The sequence below is a fragment of the Pongo abelii genome, chromosome 11, assembly GCF_028885655.2.
Source record: "Pongo abelii isolate AG06213 chromosome 11, NHGRI_mPonAbe1-v2.0_pri, whole genome shotgun sequence".
NCBI lineage: Eukaryota > Metazoa > Chordata > Mammalia > Primates > Hominidae > Pongo > Pongo abelii.
The window spans coordinates 135,011,996-135,029,562 of NC_071996.2; the positions used below are offsets into that span (position 1 = coordinate 135,011,996).

The 17,567-nt window shown below is 47.6% G+C and overlaps 1 protein-coding gene and 3 non-coding genes across 5 annotated transcripts; all 4 read right to left on the reverse strand.

The window, feature by feature from the left end:
• Positions 1–787: 787 nt before the first annotated feature.
• On the reverse strand, positions 788–10,561 carry NCL (nucleolin). Of its 2 annotated transcripts, none has more exons than XM_024243005.3 (14): positions 10,207–10,314; positions 9,254–9,370; positions 7,564–8,041; positions 6,687–6,890; positions 6,493–6,579; positions 6,165–6,306; positions 5,046–5,170; positions 4,314–4,437; positions 3,691–3,848; positions 3,052–3,175; positions 2,642–2,775; positions 2,039–2,165; positions 1,432–1,655; positions 788–1,300 (listed from the first exon to the last, which is right to left on the reverse strand). In XM_024243005.3, the coding sequence occupies exons 2-14, from the start codon at positions 9,338–9,340 to the stop codon at positions 1,224–1,226; spliced, it is 2,091 nt and encodes a 696-aa protein (XP_024098773.1). In that variant the 5' UTR covers positions 9,341–9,370; positions 10,207–10,314; the 3' UTR covers positions 788–1,223.
• LOC112132464 (small nucleolar RNA SNORA75) lies at positions 1,830–1,965 on the reverse strand. The gene has a single exon (XR_002914230.1). It is a non-coding gene; the product is annotated as a small nucleolar RNA SNORA75 (small nucleolar RNA).
• On the reverse strand, positions 2,475–2,554 carry LOC112132471 (small nucleolar RNA SNORD20). Its single transcript, XR_002914237.1, has one exon. It is a non-coding gene; the product is annotated as a small nucleolar RNA SNORD20 (small nucleolar RNA).
• On the reverse strand, positions 6,386–6,455 carry LOC112132470 (small nucleolar RNA SNORD82). The gene has a single exon (XR_002914236.1). It is a non-coding gene; the product is annotated as a small nucleolar RNA SNORD82 (small nucleolar RNA).
• Positions 10,562–17,567: the final 7,006 nt, after the last annotated feature.

The window sequence follows — 17,567 nt, forward strand, 5'->3', positions numbered from 1 at the left end:
GTTGATAGTCCCACCTCTCACGTGGCCTTGTCTTTTACTAAAAGGGGAGGTTGAGAGGCAAGTACTTAAGACCAGAAAGTAATGCAAAACAAATGGCTTTTTGGGGGTTTACTGGATGGGCAGTTTTCTTCCCAGCCCCATGGTTCCAAAGTGTCCATTGGTCTATCCATCTAGCGTGAGTTCTATTCCAGAACTGCTTTTTGGGAGATGGGAGTCTCGCTTTGTTACCCAGCCTGGAGTATAGTAGTGTGTGCTCAGCTCACTGCATCCTCTGCTTCCCGGGTTCACGTGACTCTCCTGCTTCAGCCTCCTGAGTAGCTGGGACTACAAGAGTACACCACCATGCCCAGCTAATTTTTGTATTTTTAGTAGATGGGCTTTTACCATGTTGGCCAGGCTGGTCTTCAACTCCTGACCTCAGTTGATCTGCCTGCCTCGGCCTCCCCAAGTGTTGGGATTACAGGAGTGAGCCACTGCTCTTCCCTGAAGCTCTTCCTTGTCCTAGGAAACCTGACTAATGTGTTCCTGCACCTCTTTTCAGAGTCGTCTTCAGGACATAATCCTCAGACCTGCTAAAAGTGGGAGAAGCTGCAGCAGCCTTCAAGTCAGCACCAGGGCTGCAGGAGCAGGTTCCCTCACCAGCATTTCAACTAAGTTAGGGCTGGGATACTGGAAACGCACGCACTAAGCCATTTCCATTGGGATGCATGAAGCAAGTGGCAGAGCTGGCTTTGCCATGCTCTCCAGTGACATTCCAGGGGAAACACTCTTTAGGAAGTAACACATCTGGCACCAGAGTTGACTTTTAATTTGTCCTAAAGCCGCTGAAGCAAAAACCATGATAAAACATTCTGCTTTCTTTTCTTTTACAACCCCACGAACGCAAAACAAAGAAACAAAAACAAAAAAACAAAAAGAAACAACAAAACCCAAACTATTTGTAGGAAAAAATGGTTTTGTACATGGGATGAAACAATATAAATTCAAAACTTACAGATAAGGGTTAGCTCTATCACTCAACTCTTTAAAAAGTTTATATGAATATCCAGTCAAAACCAACAAGGTATTGCCCTTGAAATGTTAACTAGACGGATTTCCAAGGAGACCACAGGACTGTATACTGTCTTGGAATGTCCTCAGAAGGCTCTGTCATTGATCAGGTAACAGTAAAAACCCCAGAGTCCTTTCTTTCAAATGGAAAAGGGAAAGCAGAGGGACAGAAGCTATTCAAACTTCGTCTTCTTTCCTTGTGGCTTGTGGTCACCTCCTCCTCCTCTGCCTCCTCGGAAGCCACCTCGCCCTACAGGAGGAAGGCAAGACACTGTTAAAAGAATGGGTACAAAGCTCCTCCTCCCCAGTGATTAGGAACCGTGACAGGGCACAGGGTCTGAAGAGCACATGCTGTGTGGTGTCATTATCTCTGTGCCTTACCTCCAAAGCCTCCCCGGCCTCTGCCACCAAATCCTCCTCGGCCTCCTCTACCACCACCTCGTCCTCCAAAGCCGCCTCTGCCTCCACCACGACCCCCAAAGCCACCTTCACCCTTAGGTTTGGCCCAGTCCAAGGTAACTTTATTTCCATCAATTTCACCATCTTCCATGGCCTCCTTGGCAGCTTTGGCATCCTCCTCACTGTTGAAGTCTACAAAACCAAACCTAGAACACCAAATGAAATTGCCCATTATAAAAAGCACCTACTGCACATGTCCCGAGTAACTGTACATGCTGGGGAGCCATCCCACAGCAAGTAGCCTTGTTTAGTTGGGAAAAGATACCAGTGACAGAGTAGCTCTCTATGGAAAACTAACTGGTGTGACAGCTTGAACCCCAGAATGTCTCACAAAACAGCTAAATATACCCCGTAAAGACAGAAGGTAAAATAATGCTAGTTCTGTGAATTTTCTCTTCTTCTCGTGCGAATCCATAAACTGCCACTGACAGACAGAAAGGAGCTCAATGAGAAGACACATTAGACTCAAGGTCTCCACAGAACAAAAACCCCTTCAAGTGGAAGCAACACTCATGCTTCCTTCCCTTACCCTTTGGAGGACCCAGTTTCCCGGTCAGTAACTATCCTTGCCCGAACGGAGCCGTCAAATGACTCCTTTAATGTCTCTTCAGTGGTATCCTCAGACAGGCCTTTGACAAACAGAGTTTTGGATGGCTCTGGGAAAGAAAAAAAATTGTGACTTTATGTGAAGTCACAGTTCATAATAACACCGAATTTGCACAATGCCTAGTATGACTACTAGCCAAGAATGCTTGTTTTAGTGAAAAAGAAGTTAAAAGCGACTAAGCCAACTAGTCCTTAATTAAAGTAAGGCTATTCTGGGTTTACATTTTTTAATTGCCATTGCATAGTTGATATACTGCCCCAGATCTTCTATGGAAAGTGGAAGAAGCAACCCAAGGAGGTGCTGCCCACTGGATGGGGCAGGAAATCATGGGCAAACTTGCTGCTCTGAGTTGACACAGCTGGATCAGAACTTGACTATCTAGAGGAATTTTCTTGAGATTTCATCAATTATTTCTCAGGTAATCAGTCATCATATCCAGTTATTGTTCACTCAGTAGCAACAGGAAACACAGAATTTGTGCAAAGTGCTACCCCCAACCACAGCACCCTAACCAGGTGAACTTACGGCTTCTGGCATTAGGTGATCCCCTGGGTCCTTGCAACTCCAGCCTGATTGCTCTGCCCTCAATTTCCCTTTTATTACAGGAATTTAAAGCTTCTTTAGCATCTTCGAATGAAGCAAACTCTATAAATGCATACCTGAGGATGAACAGTTAATGCTTAGAGTAAGTTACCAGGCACATGCTCCTTCACTGTCACATGACGCTGCCAAGCCCCTTCTCTCAAGTTGGTGCCTAAACAATGATCTTTATTTTACACTCATTTACGCAGCTAAAATTATTTGGCTTTTCTGACAGGATCACATGACCTTACGTTCCTTTAGACCTCTAAGACATATATAGCCTATAACTGATGATATAAATTATCATTTACCCTATCATTTACCCTAAAGGGTAAGATGAAAAATTATCTTACCCTTTAGATTTGCCATTTTGGTTCTGGGGTACTTTGATAAAAGTTGCTTTCTCAAATACTTCCTGAAGAGTTTCTTCTGTTGCACTGTAGGAGAGGTTGCTTAAAACCAGAGTTTTTGATTCACCTGCAAATAGAGATACCACATTCCTAAGACTCTGAAACAGTGGTTCCCAGCTTCGGTCACAACAGTAATACCTTATTCCTAAGAATTTCAGTGCTTGAGTTAATATACAAATACTCATGATGTAAACTAAATCCATTTCTGTTAACATATTAAGTACTTAGTACGTGTTGCAATGTCCTGCTGGTTGTTCTTACATAGGCTGACTACTGGTCTGTTTTCCTAGAATAATCTGAGTTCAAAACACACATGGTCAAAGTCATTTAAAGTATAAAACATGCCTACAAAGGAAGCTTGATTTGCTTACTGTATTTCAATACAAAATGATTTCAGAGCTCTCATTCAAGATTGGAAATTACTATTCCAAATAAGAGTATGACTTGGGGTGTAATGTCCTTGATCTTCACCTACATTTAAGTAACTTTGATTAAAAAGTATTTATAAACTTATGAAGTACGAAGACACAAAGGAGTTCCCTCCATCAATTCTGGAACCTTGTAACAAGCCTAATTTCTTACCACTCCAAGTACTATTCTTTCCACCTCTATAGTCTTGATTTTGACCTTTCTCTCCAGTATAGTACAGGGAAATAGATCGCCCATCGATCTCTGTTCCCTGCTTTTCTTCAAAGGTTTTCTCTGCATCAGCTTCTGTCTTAAATTCAATATAAGCAATCCTGCAATGGAGGGAGAAGAACTCATGGTTTTTAAAACCATATTAACACAAATGCTTTTACCTCAGCAACATAGAACTTGCTTCAGATCTGAGTACAATAAATGCCCTTAGTTTTATGCCACTTTTCAATCAAAACTTGAGCTTCCCTCTTACTTCCCACTACAGTTTTACAAATACTGGAATTTTTTCATAGTAACCTCACCTAACTGAAAGAACTGCTACTACTTACAAAGTATTTATTGTAAGCTAGGCACATTTCTTGCTTCTTTGTATGTATTAGCTTGTCTTTTAAAATCACCCTATGAGTACATTACCCCATGGTACAGATGGGTTACTGAGGCACAAATTTACAGGTTAAACTGTCCAAGATTACACGCCTAAGAAAATCAAACCAACATTTCTTTTATAAAGCAGGGAAGTGCCTTAATGTTAATAAAACCCTTACATTTCAATAGACAGAACATACCCTTTACTTTTCCCATCCTTGCTGACTAATCTGATCTCTGCAGCATCTTCAAACACTTCTTTCAATTCATCCTGAGTGACTTTGTAAGGGAGATTTTTAGCCAAAAGTGTTCTCGCATCTCGCTCTAGATTAAAAAAACAAAAATGAGCTCTGTGGCCTGAAAAACCAAAGGTGGGGGGCAACAACAAAAAGAAGGGAAAAACACACATAGCTCTATTCAACAAATAATTTGAGATCCTATAATGTACAAGGTTCGGTGCTAAATGTGGAGATACAGCAGTGTCAACACACAAGTGGTCCCTCCATGTTGTCACAGCTGATGTCAAACTATCTGTTAGGTACACTGGAGTTCAACCTAGAGTAGACGCGCATAACAAAAAAAGTGAACGTACCCATTTAAAACATTACAACTGTATATAGAGAGTAATTAGGGACCTAATCTAGTTTCAGTGAAGAAAGATCCCTTTACATTAATTTAGGTGCATCTAATAATTCTTGTTCTGTGTAAAAGTGCTCTTGCTTGCCTAACTCAGGAATTTACACTATAACACTGACAAGCAGTGCCAAGTACTCTTGTAAACACTGTAGCTCATTTAATTCCCATATTAAGAGGAAACCAAAGGAAAAAAATGATTTAAAAAAATAAGAAACCAAGGGAAATGGGTTACAAAGCATTTTCCCTAGCAGTCTATCTCCTGAGTTCATTGCATAATCTCCTAAAGCCTTACATACCTTTCTTACTGTCTTTTCCTTTTGGTTTCTCTAGTTTAATTTCATTGCCAAAGACTTTCAAACCAGTGAGTTCCAACGCTTTCTCCAGGTCTTCAGCAGATTCAAAATCCACATAACCAAATTTCCTTCAAGGTGGAGAGGAGGGCAAAATTACAACAGGTGAAAACACAAATCAAAATCCACAATATGTATTCTAGACAAATGTGATGGTGCAAACAAAGATCACATTTAAAAAAGCATCCCTAGTATTAGCAAAACAAAGTCAAGGCTCTGCAAACTGTAGCTACAGAACAAGGTCTCAGTACGAAGATATGACATGCACATTCACATTTGAGGTCTTCATCATGGAGCCAAACTGCTTATAACAATTCACAGTAGCAGCTGACAAAAGAACACCTGTAAGCACTAATACAGGAGAATCCTGTCTGGATAAAAACATTTACTATGACTAGACAGGTCTAATAGTTTCAGGTACTTCCAAGAAAATAAACATCAATCATTATTTTAAATTGAGATGGTGTCTCAATCTGTTGCCCAGGCTGGAGTACGGTGGCGCGAACTTGGCTCACTGCAACCTCTGCCTCCCAGGTTCAAGCGATTCTCCCACCTAACACCAAATTATTAAAACTTACTGGCAGGGAACAGTGGCTCACGCCTGTAATCCCAGCACTTCCAGAGGCCAAGGTGGGTGGATCACTTGAGGTCAGGAGTTCAAAACCAGCCTGACCAACATGGTGAAATGCACCTGTAATCCCAGCTACTCGGGAGGCTTAGGCAGGAGAATCGCTTGAACCCAGGAGGCAGAGGTTGCTGTGAACCAAGATTGTGCCACTGTACTCCAGCCTGAGCAAAAGCCAGCGTCCGTCTCAATAAATAACAAAAACAAACAACAGAAAAACTTACTAAAAATTATTCTGTGCTATACCAAGTTATGACTGATTATAGAAATTGCAACTTAGGGGATCTATAGTTTAATTCTAACTTAGTTCACTAATGCTAATCCTTGAAGATGTTTACAGTATTCATGTTTAAGAGTGGCAGGCTAAAGTAACTGTGCTAATAGGGGAAGGAAAAGCGTTAACAGACCCACATGTATGTAACATGCAGTGAAGCACTTACCTAGTCATACCAATTCTGACATCCACAACAGCAAGATCATTTTTAGCAAAAACATCACTGATACCAGTTTTTAATTCAGGAGCAGATTTGTTGAAGTTTAGGTTTCCAACAAAGAGATTGAAAGCCGTAGTCGGTTCTGTGCCTGTACAAAAAAAGCTGAACTCAGTCTACTTGTAAAGTGTGGTAAAAAGTTAGTTTCCAAAGCAAAATTTCTATACACAGCACATCAGCACACTGCAATGTAACATCAGGTTTCAGTATTAAGTCCCTTTGTCATTCATCATTTGTGCTGTTTATCTCCCCCATATCCCCTAATTCTGCAAGTTACCTTCCACTTTCTGTTTCTTGGCTTCAGGAGCTGCTTTCTGTTTGGCCATTTCCTTCTTTCGTTTTCCAGGTGCTTCTTTGACAGGCTCTGGACAAGATGTCAAACAATGTATCACACATCAGTAGCCACAAACACTTAAGTGCCTCCTTTAAACATAACTCATGTCAATGTATGTCAAAATCTAATTTAAGTACCTTCCTCCTCCTCCTCTTCTTCCTCCTCATCATCTTCATCCTCATCATCTTCATCGTCATCATCGTCGTCGTCGTCGTCATCCTCATCCTCATCATCCTCTTCTTCGTCTTCATCCTCAGCCACGTTCTTGGCTTTCACAGGAACAACTTTTGCAGCTTTCTTTCCTTTGGCTGGTGTAGTCTCCATTGCTTCTTCTTCAGAGTCTGAAAGAGAAGTCACCTAAAAATTGCAGCAATCTCCCAAAACCAACATCAGTTTTCAAATCTAATGTAAAGAAAATGCAATCCTGTCACCATGTTTAGTTAACAGTCATGGCAAGAATAGATCACTTGGGGCCGGGCGCAGTGGCTCACGCCTGTAATGCTAGCACTTTGGGAGGCTAAGGTGGGTGGATCACCTGAGGTCAAAAGTTCGAGACCAGCCTGGCCAACATGGTGAAACGTCATCTCTACTAAAAATACAAAAATTAGTAGGGTGTGGTGGTGGGCACCTGTAATCCCAGCTACTAGGGAGGCTGAGGCAGAACTGCTTGAACCCAGGAGATGGAGGCTGCAGTGAGCCGAGATAGCGGGCCATTGCACTCCAGCCTGGGAAACAGCAAAAGCTCCATCTCAAAAAAAAAAAAAAAAAAAAAAAATCACTTAGAAACAAAATCCTACATTATAAAAAACACTAACAGAATGTGCTATTGAAATTTTCTCAGGAGGCACAAAAATCATTCATGGGTAATTAAGTCTAGCACACCACAACAACCGAGAGAATTCCCACAAGGATTCTAATCTCATCTCTAGGTTGTCTTGGAAGGAATATGTTGATCCCAGAATCTCAAGATACCTTGTAATCAGAAGCCCAGTAACTACCAAGACAACTCCTTACCATCTTCCTCATCATCATCCTCATCCTCATCATCTTCATCATCCTCATCGTCCTCATCCTCTGAGGCAGGGGCAGCAGCTGCTGCTTTCATCGCTGCTGGTTCAATTTCATCTTCATCCTCATCCTCGTCCTCGTCATCATCCTCGTCCTCCTCACTGTCATCCTCCTCCTCTTCATCACTGTCTTCCTTCTTGGCATTCTTGCCATTCTTTGCCCCCTTGGCTGGGATGGCAGCACCCTTCTTACCAGGAGTTGCTACCAATGCTTTGCCTGGTGTGGCTCCCTTCTTGCCAGGTGTGGTGACTGCTTTGGCTGGTGTAACTGTCTTCTTGGCAGGTGTTGCTGCTGCCTTTTTGCCTGGAGTGACAGCTGCTTTCTTGGCTGGTGTGGCAACTGCAACCTTTTTTGTTGGGGAAACTACCACCTTCTTCGCTGAGGTTGCAGCAGCCTTCTTGCCTTTCTTCTGAGGTATGACAACCTTGACAATAAATGAAAACCAAACCAGTAAGTCCAGCCCCACACCCAAAAAGATAACCATGGTCCCAATGAGTGTTAGATTCTGGCAATGCCTCTGGTTCAAGACCACGTGCACTAGACACATGTTAGCATGTTAAACTCCAGGCTTCTGTTATGTTGTCTTAAGTCAGAGCCCCTATTATAAGGTGAATACCCAGACATAAAGAACCCTTTTGAACACTTAAAATACCTCTGAACCAGACCCTCTGAATTCTTGCCCCTCATACTTTCCCAAACCCCAACTTTCTCACCTAAAAATGGTAATAGTATCATCCTTACATGTTTAAGGATCATGAATTGCTATGTGTAAATTATTCAGAACCTTACATATAGGAGGCTCCAAGCATTAACTTATTAAATCATTTGGGGCTCCTACAGTGGGTGGCAGTACCGAGCCCAGTGAAGCTCAATTCTTAAGACCTGTGACAAAAAATGAATAGGCTAAACATAAATATTCCTTACAAAACTATCACACATCAAAGAGTGAGCATGGTAGTTTGATAAAAGTCATCGTTTAGCTACATTAAAATCCCGTAGTTTTATCAGGCAATGTGTGGAAGAGTAAAACTTTCATTCAGTTCTCAACGAGAAACCTGAGCACAATTCAGTGCTCAACTGTCTTTATAGTGAGCAAATAAAAGGCCAGGAGTGCTAAAGAGGGTCAATGTTAACACAAAGAGAGGTGGCAGCCCTCAATCTACACCAGAGATAACTATAACACAGTGAGTAGTATTACAAAGTTTATATATAATGGAATGGAGACCAATTAATCTTTTTTTTTTTTAAGAGACCAATTAATCCTAATTGGAGGCTAGGAAAGGAATCTGGTACGGTTATCCTCAGATCTGAATACAATGCCCAGCTCTACATGTGGGGGTGAGGCTAACATGTTGAAACTGGAAAAATGTAATGATTTAACACAACAAATCACACTCCAAGCCCTGCAGAGGCACATGGAAAAGAGATCCCCAGATCTCGTCTCACACTCACATTCAAATACTTAGCCAAATGACATCTTGCCATGTCAATGAACAGCTTGTGAAACACTCAACCACTACAATAAGACATACCTGGATGAATAAAATCTTATTTTTGCCACAGATATCCAATTTCATGTCTTAACTCTCCATTTTGTAGTTTTAACATAATTCTGCATTAAGTTGGATAAAATTACCTCTTCTCCACTGCTATCATCTTCTTCATCTTCCGACATTTCCTCATCTTCACTATCTTCTTCTACCTCCTTTGGAGGAGGAGCCATTTTCTTGGGGTCACCTTGATTTTTACCTGCCTAAAATGGACACAAGTAGATCATTACACCTCCACCTCGACATTTCAGGCCATTCATATTTTGCCATTACTGTTCATAGTAAAACACCATCATTTCCTTCCTCAGATGCATTTCTCAGTGCCAAACAGCACAACTAACATCGAAACTACTCCTGATGGCAATGCAAGAGGGACTACTCTCAACCGCCCACACATTTTTCCTCCCAGGCTTTACCAATAGAAAACCTGCCCTAAGGTAAAAAGTCAACCTGAAGAAATGATTTCTCCTCCCGTTTCGTTACCTTAGTTAAGCACAACCGTGTTTTAATACTACAAATCCCGGTACTTTATTCTACCACCCTCATCTGAATCCAAATTAACGGTGAAGATCATTAAGGCACTTAAAAAAATGACTACCTTGATTTTCTCATGAACCTTATGCCTTTCCCAGCGAGACAACCCCGCCCCTTAAAGAGGCGGCGCGGCCACGTGGGGGTACCTGGTAGGCCACCACGTGCCCGAAACACGGCGCAAAAAGCACGCGGCAGAGCCACCTTCCGGGGCCCACCACGTGTCGGCTTGCCAGGCCGGGGCGGAGACATCCGAGCGCAGCCGGGACTCCGACTAGGGCCGATACCGCCATTTCCCGGCCCAAGGCACCGGTCCCTCTGGAGATTCCAGGACCCACGCGGCGCGGCCCACGTGGCAGGCCGCGCTCCCGGGCACGTGCGTCAGGAGTCGAGTCCCAGCTCGTACGCGTCGCAAGAGTTTGGTCTCATCTCTCCACCCCGGGGCTCAGCGCCCCCTCCCCGCGCTCAGTGACTCTGTCTTTCCCGCCGCGTTCGCCGCCCCCAGCACCTGCAGAAGCTCTTCACTTCGCCACCCAGTAGCCAGAAGCCGCGAGACCTCCCCACTAATCGCGCGAGACTTCCCGCAGCATGGCGCCCTGGAACGCGCCCGGGACTGCGCGCAGGCCCTCCTCCCCGCGGCGCCGCGCTCGCCCCTCGGAAAGCAGGCCTAGACGACGTCTGCGCTCGCGCTCAAGGCCGTTTACCTTCGCGAGCTTCACCATGATGGCGGCTTATGGCGGCGGAGTGTGAAGCGGACAAGTGGCGCAGATGAGTCCAGAAGAAGCCAAGCGACGGCGATGGCGGCCGCGGGTGCTGAAGATCCCGGAGCACGTACACCCGAAGGCCAGCGAGAGCTCGAGACTGAGGCGAAAGACTGAGCCTGCCCAGTAATCGCCTGTGGAAAGGCGACGACGGCGCCCTCGTGACTCCGCGCCGACCAACCAAAGCTCGCGGCCGTCCCCATGAGCCAATCGCGAGCCTCTAACCGTGAACGGCGCGGGGCGGGGAGTAGGCGGGCCGAGGCGGCCACGGGAGGGGGAGGGGCTGGCAACAGCGCCGTGGGGGCGGGGCTCGCTTTGTGCAAGGCCCGCGCTGATTGGGCCGTGGGCGCGCGGGTCCCGGCCTGCGTCGTGGGACTGGCGTTTTTGGCGCCGGCTGTGAGGGGAGCGCGGGGGTGGTGGAATCGGGCGGTCTCCGGTTCGCCAATGTGGCTGGGTCCCTAGGCTGGGGCAGGCTTGGAGTTTCTCAGAGACCCCGCGCGCGGTCCCGGCACGCACTCACGCCGCGGCTCCCGGCGGCCCTGGAGCGAGGAGTCCGCCAGCGCCGGAAGTTCAGGGACCGCGGAGTTCCCGTTGGCCCTTTTGGAGGCACAGCTTAGCCCTGCTTGCCCGCGAGCATGGGGCCGGAGACACCCCCGGCTGCAGGCAGCCTCCTGAGAGCTGTTAATAAAGGCAGTCGCGGGTCTGTGCGAGGTTTTCTGTGAGAAATGCACGAACCTCCCCTACCCCACAGAACCTCAAGCGGGAGATATTTCTCGTCACGGGGAACGGCCTCGGAGAAGTAACTTTCTGGCCTCACAGGGCAGGGAGAGGGACCTGGGCGGGCAGACCGCAGAGCCGGGCCTTTGACCGCCCACAGGTTCCCTGGTTATTATTTGGGTCGAATGCGCCAATTAAGGTGGTGGCTGTGAAGTCAGCGTCACCAGATGGCCCGGGAGCAGGTCGAGAGCCACCGGCAGGGTTCCCCGGCGGCAGGGCGAAGGAGGCCGCCAGTGACTTCCACGGTTAGCTTTGTGGGTGGATCTCACTCGATGCCGGGCTTCAAACCAGAGCATTTCCCTCCGTCCAGGGCCTGCCGGGGATCCATCCCATCCATGGGTCCAGGTATGGATCCATCCATACCTCATTGTTCCTACAGAACCAGGATGCCTGCAACTACGGCTGTACTTGTTAAAAATCACCTCAGGCCGGGTGCGGTGGCTCAGATCCGCAATCCCAGCACTTTGGGAGGCCGCGGCGCATGAACCGGGGAGGCGGAGGTTGCAGTGAGCCGAGATCGTGCCACTGCCCTCCAGCATGGGCGACAGAGCGAGACTCCGTCTCAGAAAGAAAGAAAGGCATTTATTAAGGCTGGGTGCGATGGCTCATGCCTGTAATCCCAGTACTTTGGGAGGCTGATGCAGGAGGATCGCTTGGGTCCAGGAACTTGAGACCGGCCTGGGTAATATAATGCGACCCTGTCTCCACACAAAAAAACATAATTAGCGGGCGTGGTGGCGCTCGCCTGGAGTCCCAGCGACTCGGGAGGCTGAGGTGAGAGGATCGCTTGAGCCCAGGAGGTGGAGGTTGCAGTGAGCCGAGATCGCGTAATTGAACTCCAGCCTGAGGAACAAGAGCGAAACCCCATCTCAAAAAAAAAGAAAAGAAAAGAAAATTATTTGTTAAATGAATGAAGTATTTAGGTAGAAGCAGCAGCAGGGAGAGCCGGCATGGCTCAAGTGGCGTTGCTTTGGAGTTAGTCTGGGGCAGCAAAATAGCAATATCTAACACTTCATAATGCTGATTCAGTGCCAGGCGCTCTTCCAGCTCTTTACATATTCATTAACTTACTCTTCAAAATAACCTTTCCAAGAAGTTACCACTGTTTTACAGAAACTGGGACATAGAGGTAAATTAACTTGTCCAGGGTCACATAGCTACCAGTGGAGGCGTAGGATATAAGTGAAGACACTGCTGTGTCATCCCAGTTTCTTTTTTTTGAGACAGAATCTCACTCTGTCACCGAGGCTGGAGTGCAGTGGCAGGATCATGGCTCACTGCAGCCTTGACATCCCCAGCTATATCATTCCTCCCTCCTCAGCCTCCCAAAGGTGAGCCACCACGTCTGGCCTGTTTGTTTCTAAATGCTTTTTTGTTTTGTTTTGAAAACATGAGTATTTATTGAATTGTAATGTATACACATAGTGCAAAATTCAAAAGATTCAAACAGATGCACAATAAAAGGTCTCCCTCCCCTTCCTGTCCCCTAGGCCTCCCAGTCTCAAGGCAGTGGCAGTCTCTTGTATATCCTTCCAGATTCAGCCGTACATGCAAATAGACAAGTATATTTGTTATATTTAATACAAACGCTATCATATACACTGTTCTGAGCTCTTATTTTGTTTTAACTATATGTATCTTGTAACTCATTCTACATCAGTACATGTAGAGCTGCCTCATTCTTTTTAATAGCTACATGACATTCCTTGTGTAGAAGAATCACAATTTATCTAGTCACCATTGCTGGATATTTAGGGTTTTTTGCTATGTTTGGCCATTACAAACTGCTATAGCAAATATTCTCACTTGCTTTATTTTACACAAATCATATCTGTAGAACAGCTGGGTCAAGGGTATGGCCTTTTATATTTTCATAGATGTTCTCCCAAGTGCTGTCTTTGGTTGGGGTTTTCCATGGCAGTTCCAGCCAAGAGCGACCCCACCTGCTCCAGCCGGTTCAGGTTATCTGCTGCCCCTGAGCTCCAAGCTGGGAGACAGTGCTTCACGTTTTAGCAGAGGAAGAACTAGATGGTGGGGAGAGGTGTGAGCATGGCTCTAATTCTTGTGGGGAGTGTGACTAGTCTCATACACCAGCCCAGAAGCTCCAGGGGTACCACTGCCTTGAGTGGCCACTGGCTGCTTCTTCAGGCCTGCATGGACCCGGCCCAACTCTGTCTGCTGCTGTGGCCTGGCTGCCTCCCATGATACCTGTGTAGTGAGGAACCCACTTGGGACACCCATGGGCACTTCTGACCCCTGAGACCCAGTCGGCCATAGTGGGCCTCATACTTGTGCTAGGATCTGACAGCCCACTGGAGGGGGTCTGCAGGCTTCCAAGGATTAACTCCACTTCCCAGGACTGGGCTTCTAGGAAATAAGTGTCTCAGTTAGGCTCCAACCAGCCAAGAAAAATCACATTGGGTATTTAAAAAAGAGGGAGCTTAGCGCAGGGACATGGTGACATGAGGGATAGAATTGCTGAGAAGCTGAGGGGACTGAGCAGGAAGCAGCTGCCCCCTTTCCAGGGTCTTCCACTGAAGGCTATGATGAGGGCCCGGGCTGATGCCAGGGAAGCTTCAGAAGGTCAGGAGGTTGGGGACATCCTGTGTCTCCCCTGCTCCTCCCCCTGAGTTGCAGGTAGGGCTGGCCAGACCCAGCCAGCACCCAGCCCACAAAGCCTGCAGGGTGAGTCCCCGCCATGGAGGCTGAGCAGGGCAGGGCTGGGCACCCCAACTGGCCGGGAGGGAGTTCACAGCCTCAGCTTCCAGAGCTCCAGGCTGCCTGAGTGCGAAGGCCTGGGGTGTCTGCTATAAAGTTCCTTCCCCAGTCCAGCCTCCTTCTGTCTTTTGGGTTCGCTGAGGCCTTTGGATACTGCCCAGATCTTCCCCAGCACTTTCCCCCAGATGTCAAAGGGGGACCCTAAGCTCTTCCTCCCTTGCCAGGCCTTGCTTAGTGTGTTAGCAAGTCTTCCCCTGTAGGAGGCATCTGTGTCTCAGGGTCCCAGGAGCCGGAGCCAGAGAACCCAGCCTTTGTCTTCCTGAGGCAGCCCAAGAAGCTTCACCTGTTCACCCAGAGGTAGAGTCAGCCCGTCGCCAACAACCGCAGGCCCCTGAGCCTGCTGGAGGAGGGTGTTGTGGGCCCCAGATCAGCATCATCCCCAGCTTCCCTGCTGCACCTCCCAGGCCTCTCCATCCAGGAGCTTGGGCCCTGCTGGAGAGAAATCTGTGATGATGCAGATTTGGGGCCTCCAAATGCCCTGCCCTCCCAGCAGCTGCCCTGGTAGCAGCCCCAGCTGCTAGCCCAGATCATCTTCCAGGAGCTCCTGAACGCTCTCATTTCCCTCTCCCCAGCCTCTATGCCAAGCCTCTTCCCTCAGGCCCCTCACCTCTCCTTCTCTGTGCTCCCTATCAACAGAGTTACTCTATCTTCTCCTTCATAGGGAAGGACAAACCTCCCAGAGGGATTCCCACCCTCTGATTTCCATACATTCGCAGACATCCTGAGCTCTCCCCGCCACTCCAAGGCCCCAAGGAAACCAGAGTCTTTCTCTATAGCACCCCTTCCCCTGTGCCAGCGAGCCCCTCCTCACCCCCTCCTGGGGGCCCCACTGCAGTGATCTCCTCAGCTGCCACTCGCCATTTTTTTGTGTTTTTTGGTGTGTGGGTGTGTGGGGTTGTGTGTGTGTGTGTGTGTGTTTGGACTCACTCTGTTGGCCAGGCTGGAGTCCAGTGGTGTTAACACAGCTCACTGCAGCCTCAACATCCCAGGCTCAGGTGATCCTCCCACCTCAGCCCCTTAAGTAGCTAAGACTACAGGCGTTTGCTACCACGCCCAGCTACTTTTTGTATTTTTTATTTGTTTGTTTTTGAAACAGAGTCTTGCTCTGTCGCCCAGGCTGGAGTGCAGTGGCGTGATCTCACCTCATTGCAACCTCCGCCTCCTGTGTTCAAGTGATTCTCCTGTCTCAGCCTCCCGAGTAGCTGGGACTACAGGCGCCCACCACCACACCTGGCTAATTTTTTGTATTTTTAGTAGAGACAGGGTTTCACCGTGTTAGCCAGGATGGTCTCCATCTCCTGATCTCCTGATCCGCCTGCCTCAGCCTCCCAAAGTGCTGGGATTACAGGCGTGAGCCACCACGCCTGGCCTGCCACCTGCCATTTCAATACCTCCTTCCCTTCCATTGCCTTTTTCAGGAACAAGCTCTTGGGAAGAGTTGACAACAGTTGCTCCCAGGTCCCCCAGGCTCCCAGCCCCTGCAGGTGCCCTACAACCCTGCCCCTGTAGGTGCCCTACAACATGCTCTTTGTCGCTAGCCAGAAGGACCCCTTGCAGACCTTATCTCTCATCTCTTGACCCTTCTGCAGCTTCTGTCTCTTGACCACATCCTCCTTGGAGCTTCCCCTCTGCCTCCCTGACACTTCTCTCTCCTGGCCTCTTTCTTCTTTGCCTACCTTCTTCCTTTCTCAAAGAAGAGTGTTTGCACCTTTCTCTCCCCTCGACTTTCTCTCACTGGTAACACCCTTATCCGGTAGCCTCAGCTACCATCTGTGTGTACCCCACCTACTTGGGGCTGCTCCTCCGCAGCAGCTCCACCTTCCCGTGGGCAGTGCCATCTGAAGGTTCCCAAATCAGGGTTTCTTCAGGAGCAACTTTCTTCCTCATTAACCCAGTGGCTTAGCAGACATCTCCCTTTGGTGCCCTATAAAACTTCAGACTCCGAGTAGAGTGTCCCACTGTGAATTCAGCCTCTTCCTCCACCCCTGAACTGCTGTCTTTCCTACCTCAATAAAGGAGAGACAGCTCCCAGCTTACCTAGCCAAGAGCCAGGACGTTATCTTAGTCTGCTGGAGCTGCTGTATGTAACTTTAGACGGGGTCCTTTATAAACAACAGAAATGTGTTACAGTTCTGGAGGCTGGATATCCAAGATCAAAGCACTGGCAGATTTGGTGTCTGTGAGGACCTCTCTCCTAGACGGTGCCCTTTTTGCTGCTTCTTCAGAGGCAGAAGGAGCCCACAGGCTCCTGTGAGCCCCTTTTAAAAGGACATTAATCCCATTCTCAAGGGTGGAGCCCTCCGGAGCTAATCACCTCCTACAGGCACCACCTCTTCATACTCTTGCCTTGGGGATTAGCTTTCAACATATGAATTTGGAGGGACACCAGCATTCAGATCATAGCATTGTCTAGACCCTGACCTCTCCCTCAGCTCCCAGTCACCCCAGCCTGGGCTTTCAGTGTCTTTGGAGTGGGTCCACTCTGCTTTCCACCGTCCTTCTCTTACTGCCCCTGCTCAAGTTCCCGCCTGGATTAACCCAGTCATTCTGAGTCAGCCACCCTGACCTGTCTTGCCCTGTATCTTAACCTACCATGTGGCAGCCACGTCAGTTTTCCTCGGCAGCAGATAAAAACACATTCTTCTAATTAAGGGTTCAGTGACTTCTGACAGCCAGCAGGAGAAAATCCAAGTGCCTCAACCCACATTGAAAACCCCTTCCTGAGGCCAGTGGCTCACTCCTGTAATCCCAGCACTTTGGAAGGCCAAGGCAGGTGAATCACGAGATCAGGAGTTCGAGGCCAGCCTGGTCAACATATAGTGAAACCTCGTCTCTACTAAAAATACAAAAATTAGCCAGGGCTGGTGGCGTGTGCCTGTAGTCCCAGCTACTCAGGAGGCCAAGGCAGGAGAATTGCTTGAACCTGGGAGGTGGAGGTTGCAGTGAGCCGAGAGCACTGCACACCAGCCTGGGTGACAGAGCAAGACTCTGTCTCAAAGAAAACCCCTTCCTGCTGCAGAGAGGGGGTCTAGGGTGAGGTAAGGCACTTGCCTCAGGCACAACACTTAAGGGATACCAAAAAACTCAATCATCAAGATAAATAATATTTCAATGCAATATTTTTTAATTACTGGGGAAAATCCATGATGAACAAAAAAGTCAGAATTTTATTTATTTTATTATTGTTGAGGCAGAGTCTCACTCGGTTACCCAGGCTGGAGTGCAGTGTTGTCACTTTGGCTCACTGCAATCTCTGCCTCCCAAACTCAAGGGATCCTCCAACCTTAACCCCCCAAGTAGCTGGGACTACAGGCATGTTCCACTATGCCAGGCTAATCTTTTAATTTTTTGTAGGAATGGGATCTTGCCATGTTGCCCAGGCTGGTTTCAAACTCCTGGGCTCAAGTCATTCTCCCTCCTCAGCCTCCCAAAGTACTGAGATTACAGGCATGAGCCACCGCACCCAGTCAAAATCAGAATTTTATTTTATGTGTTTTTTAAATTTTGTTTTTGTTTTTCCCTGAGACGGAGTCTCACTCTGTCGCCCAGGCTG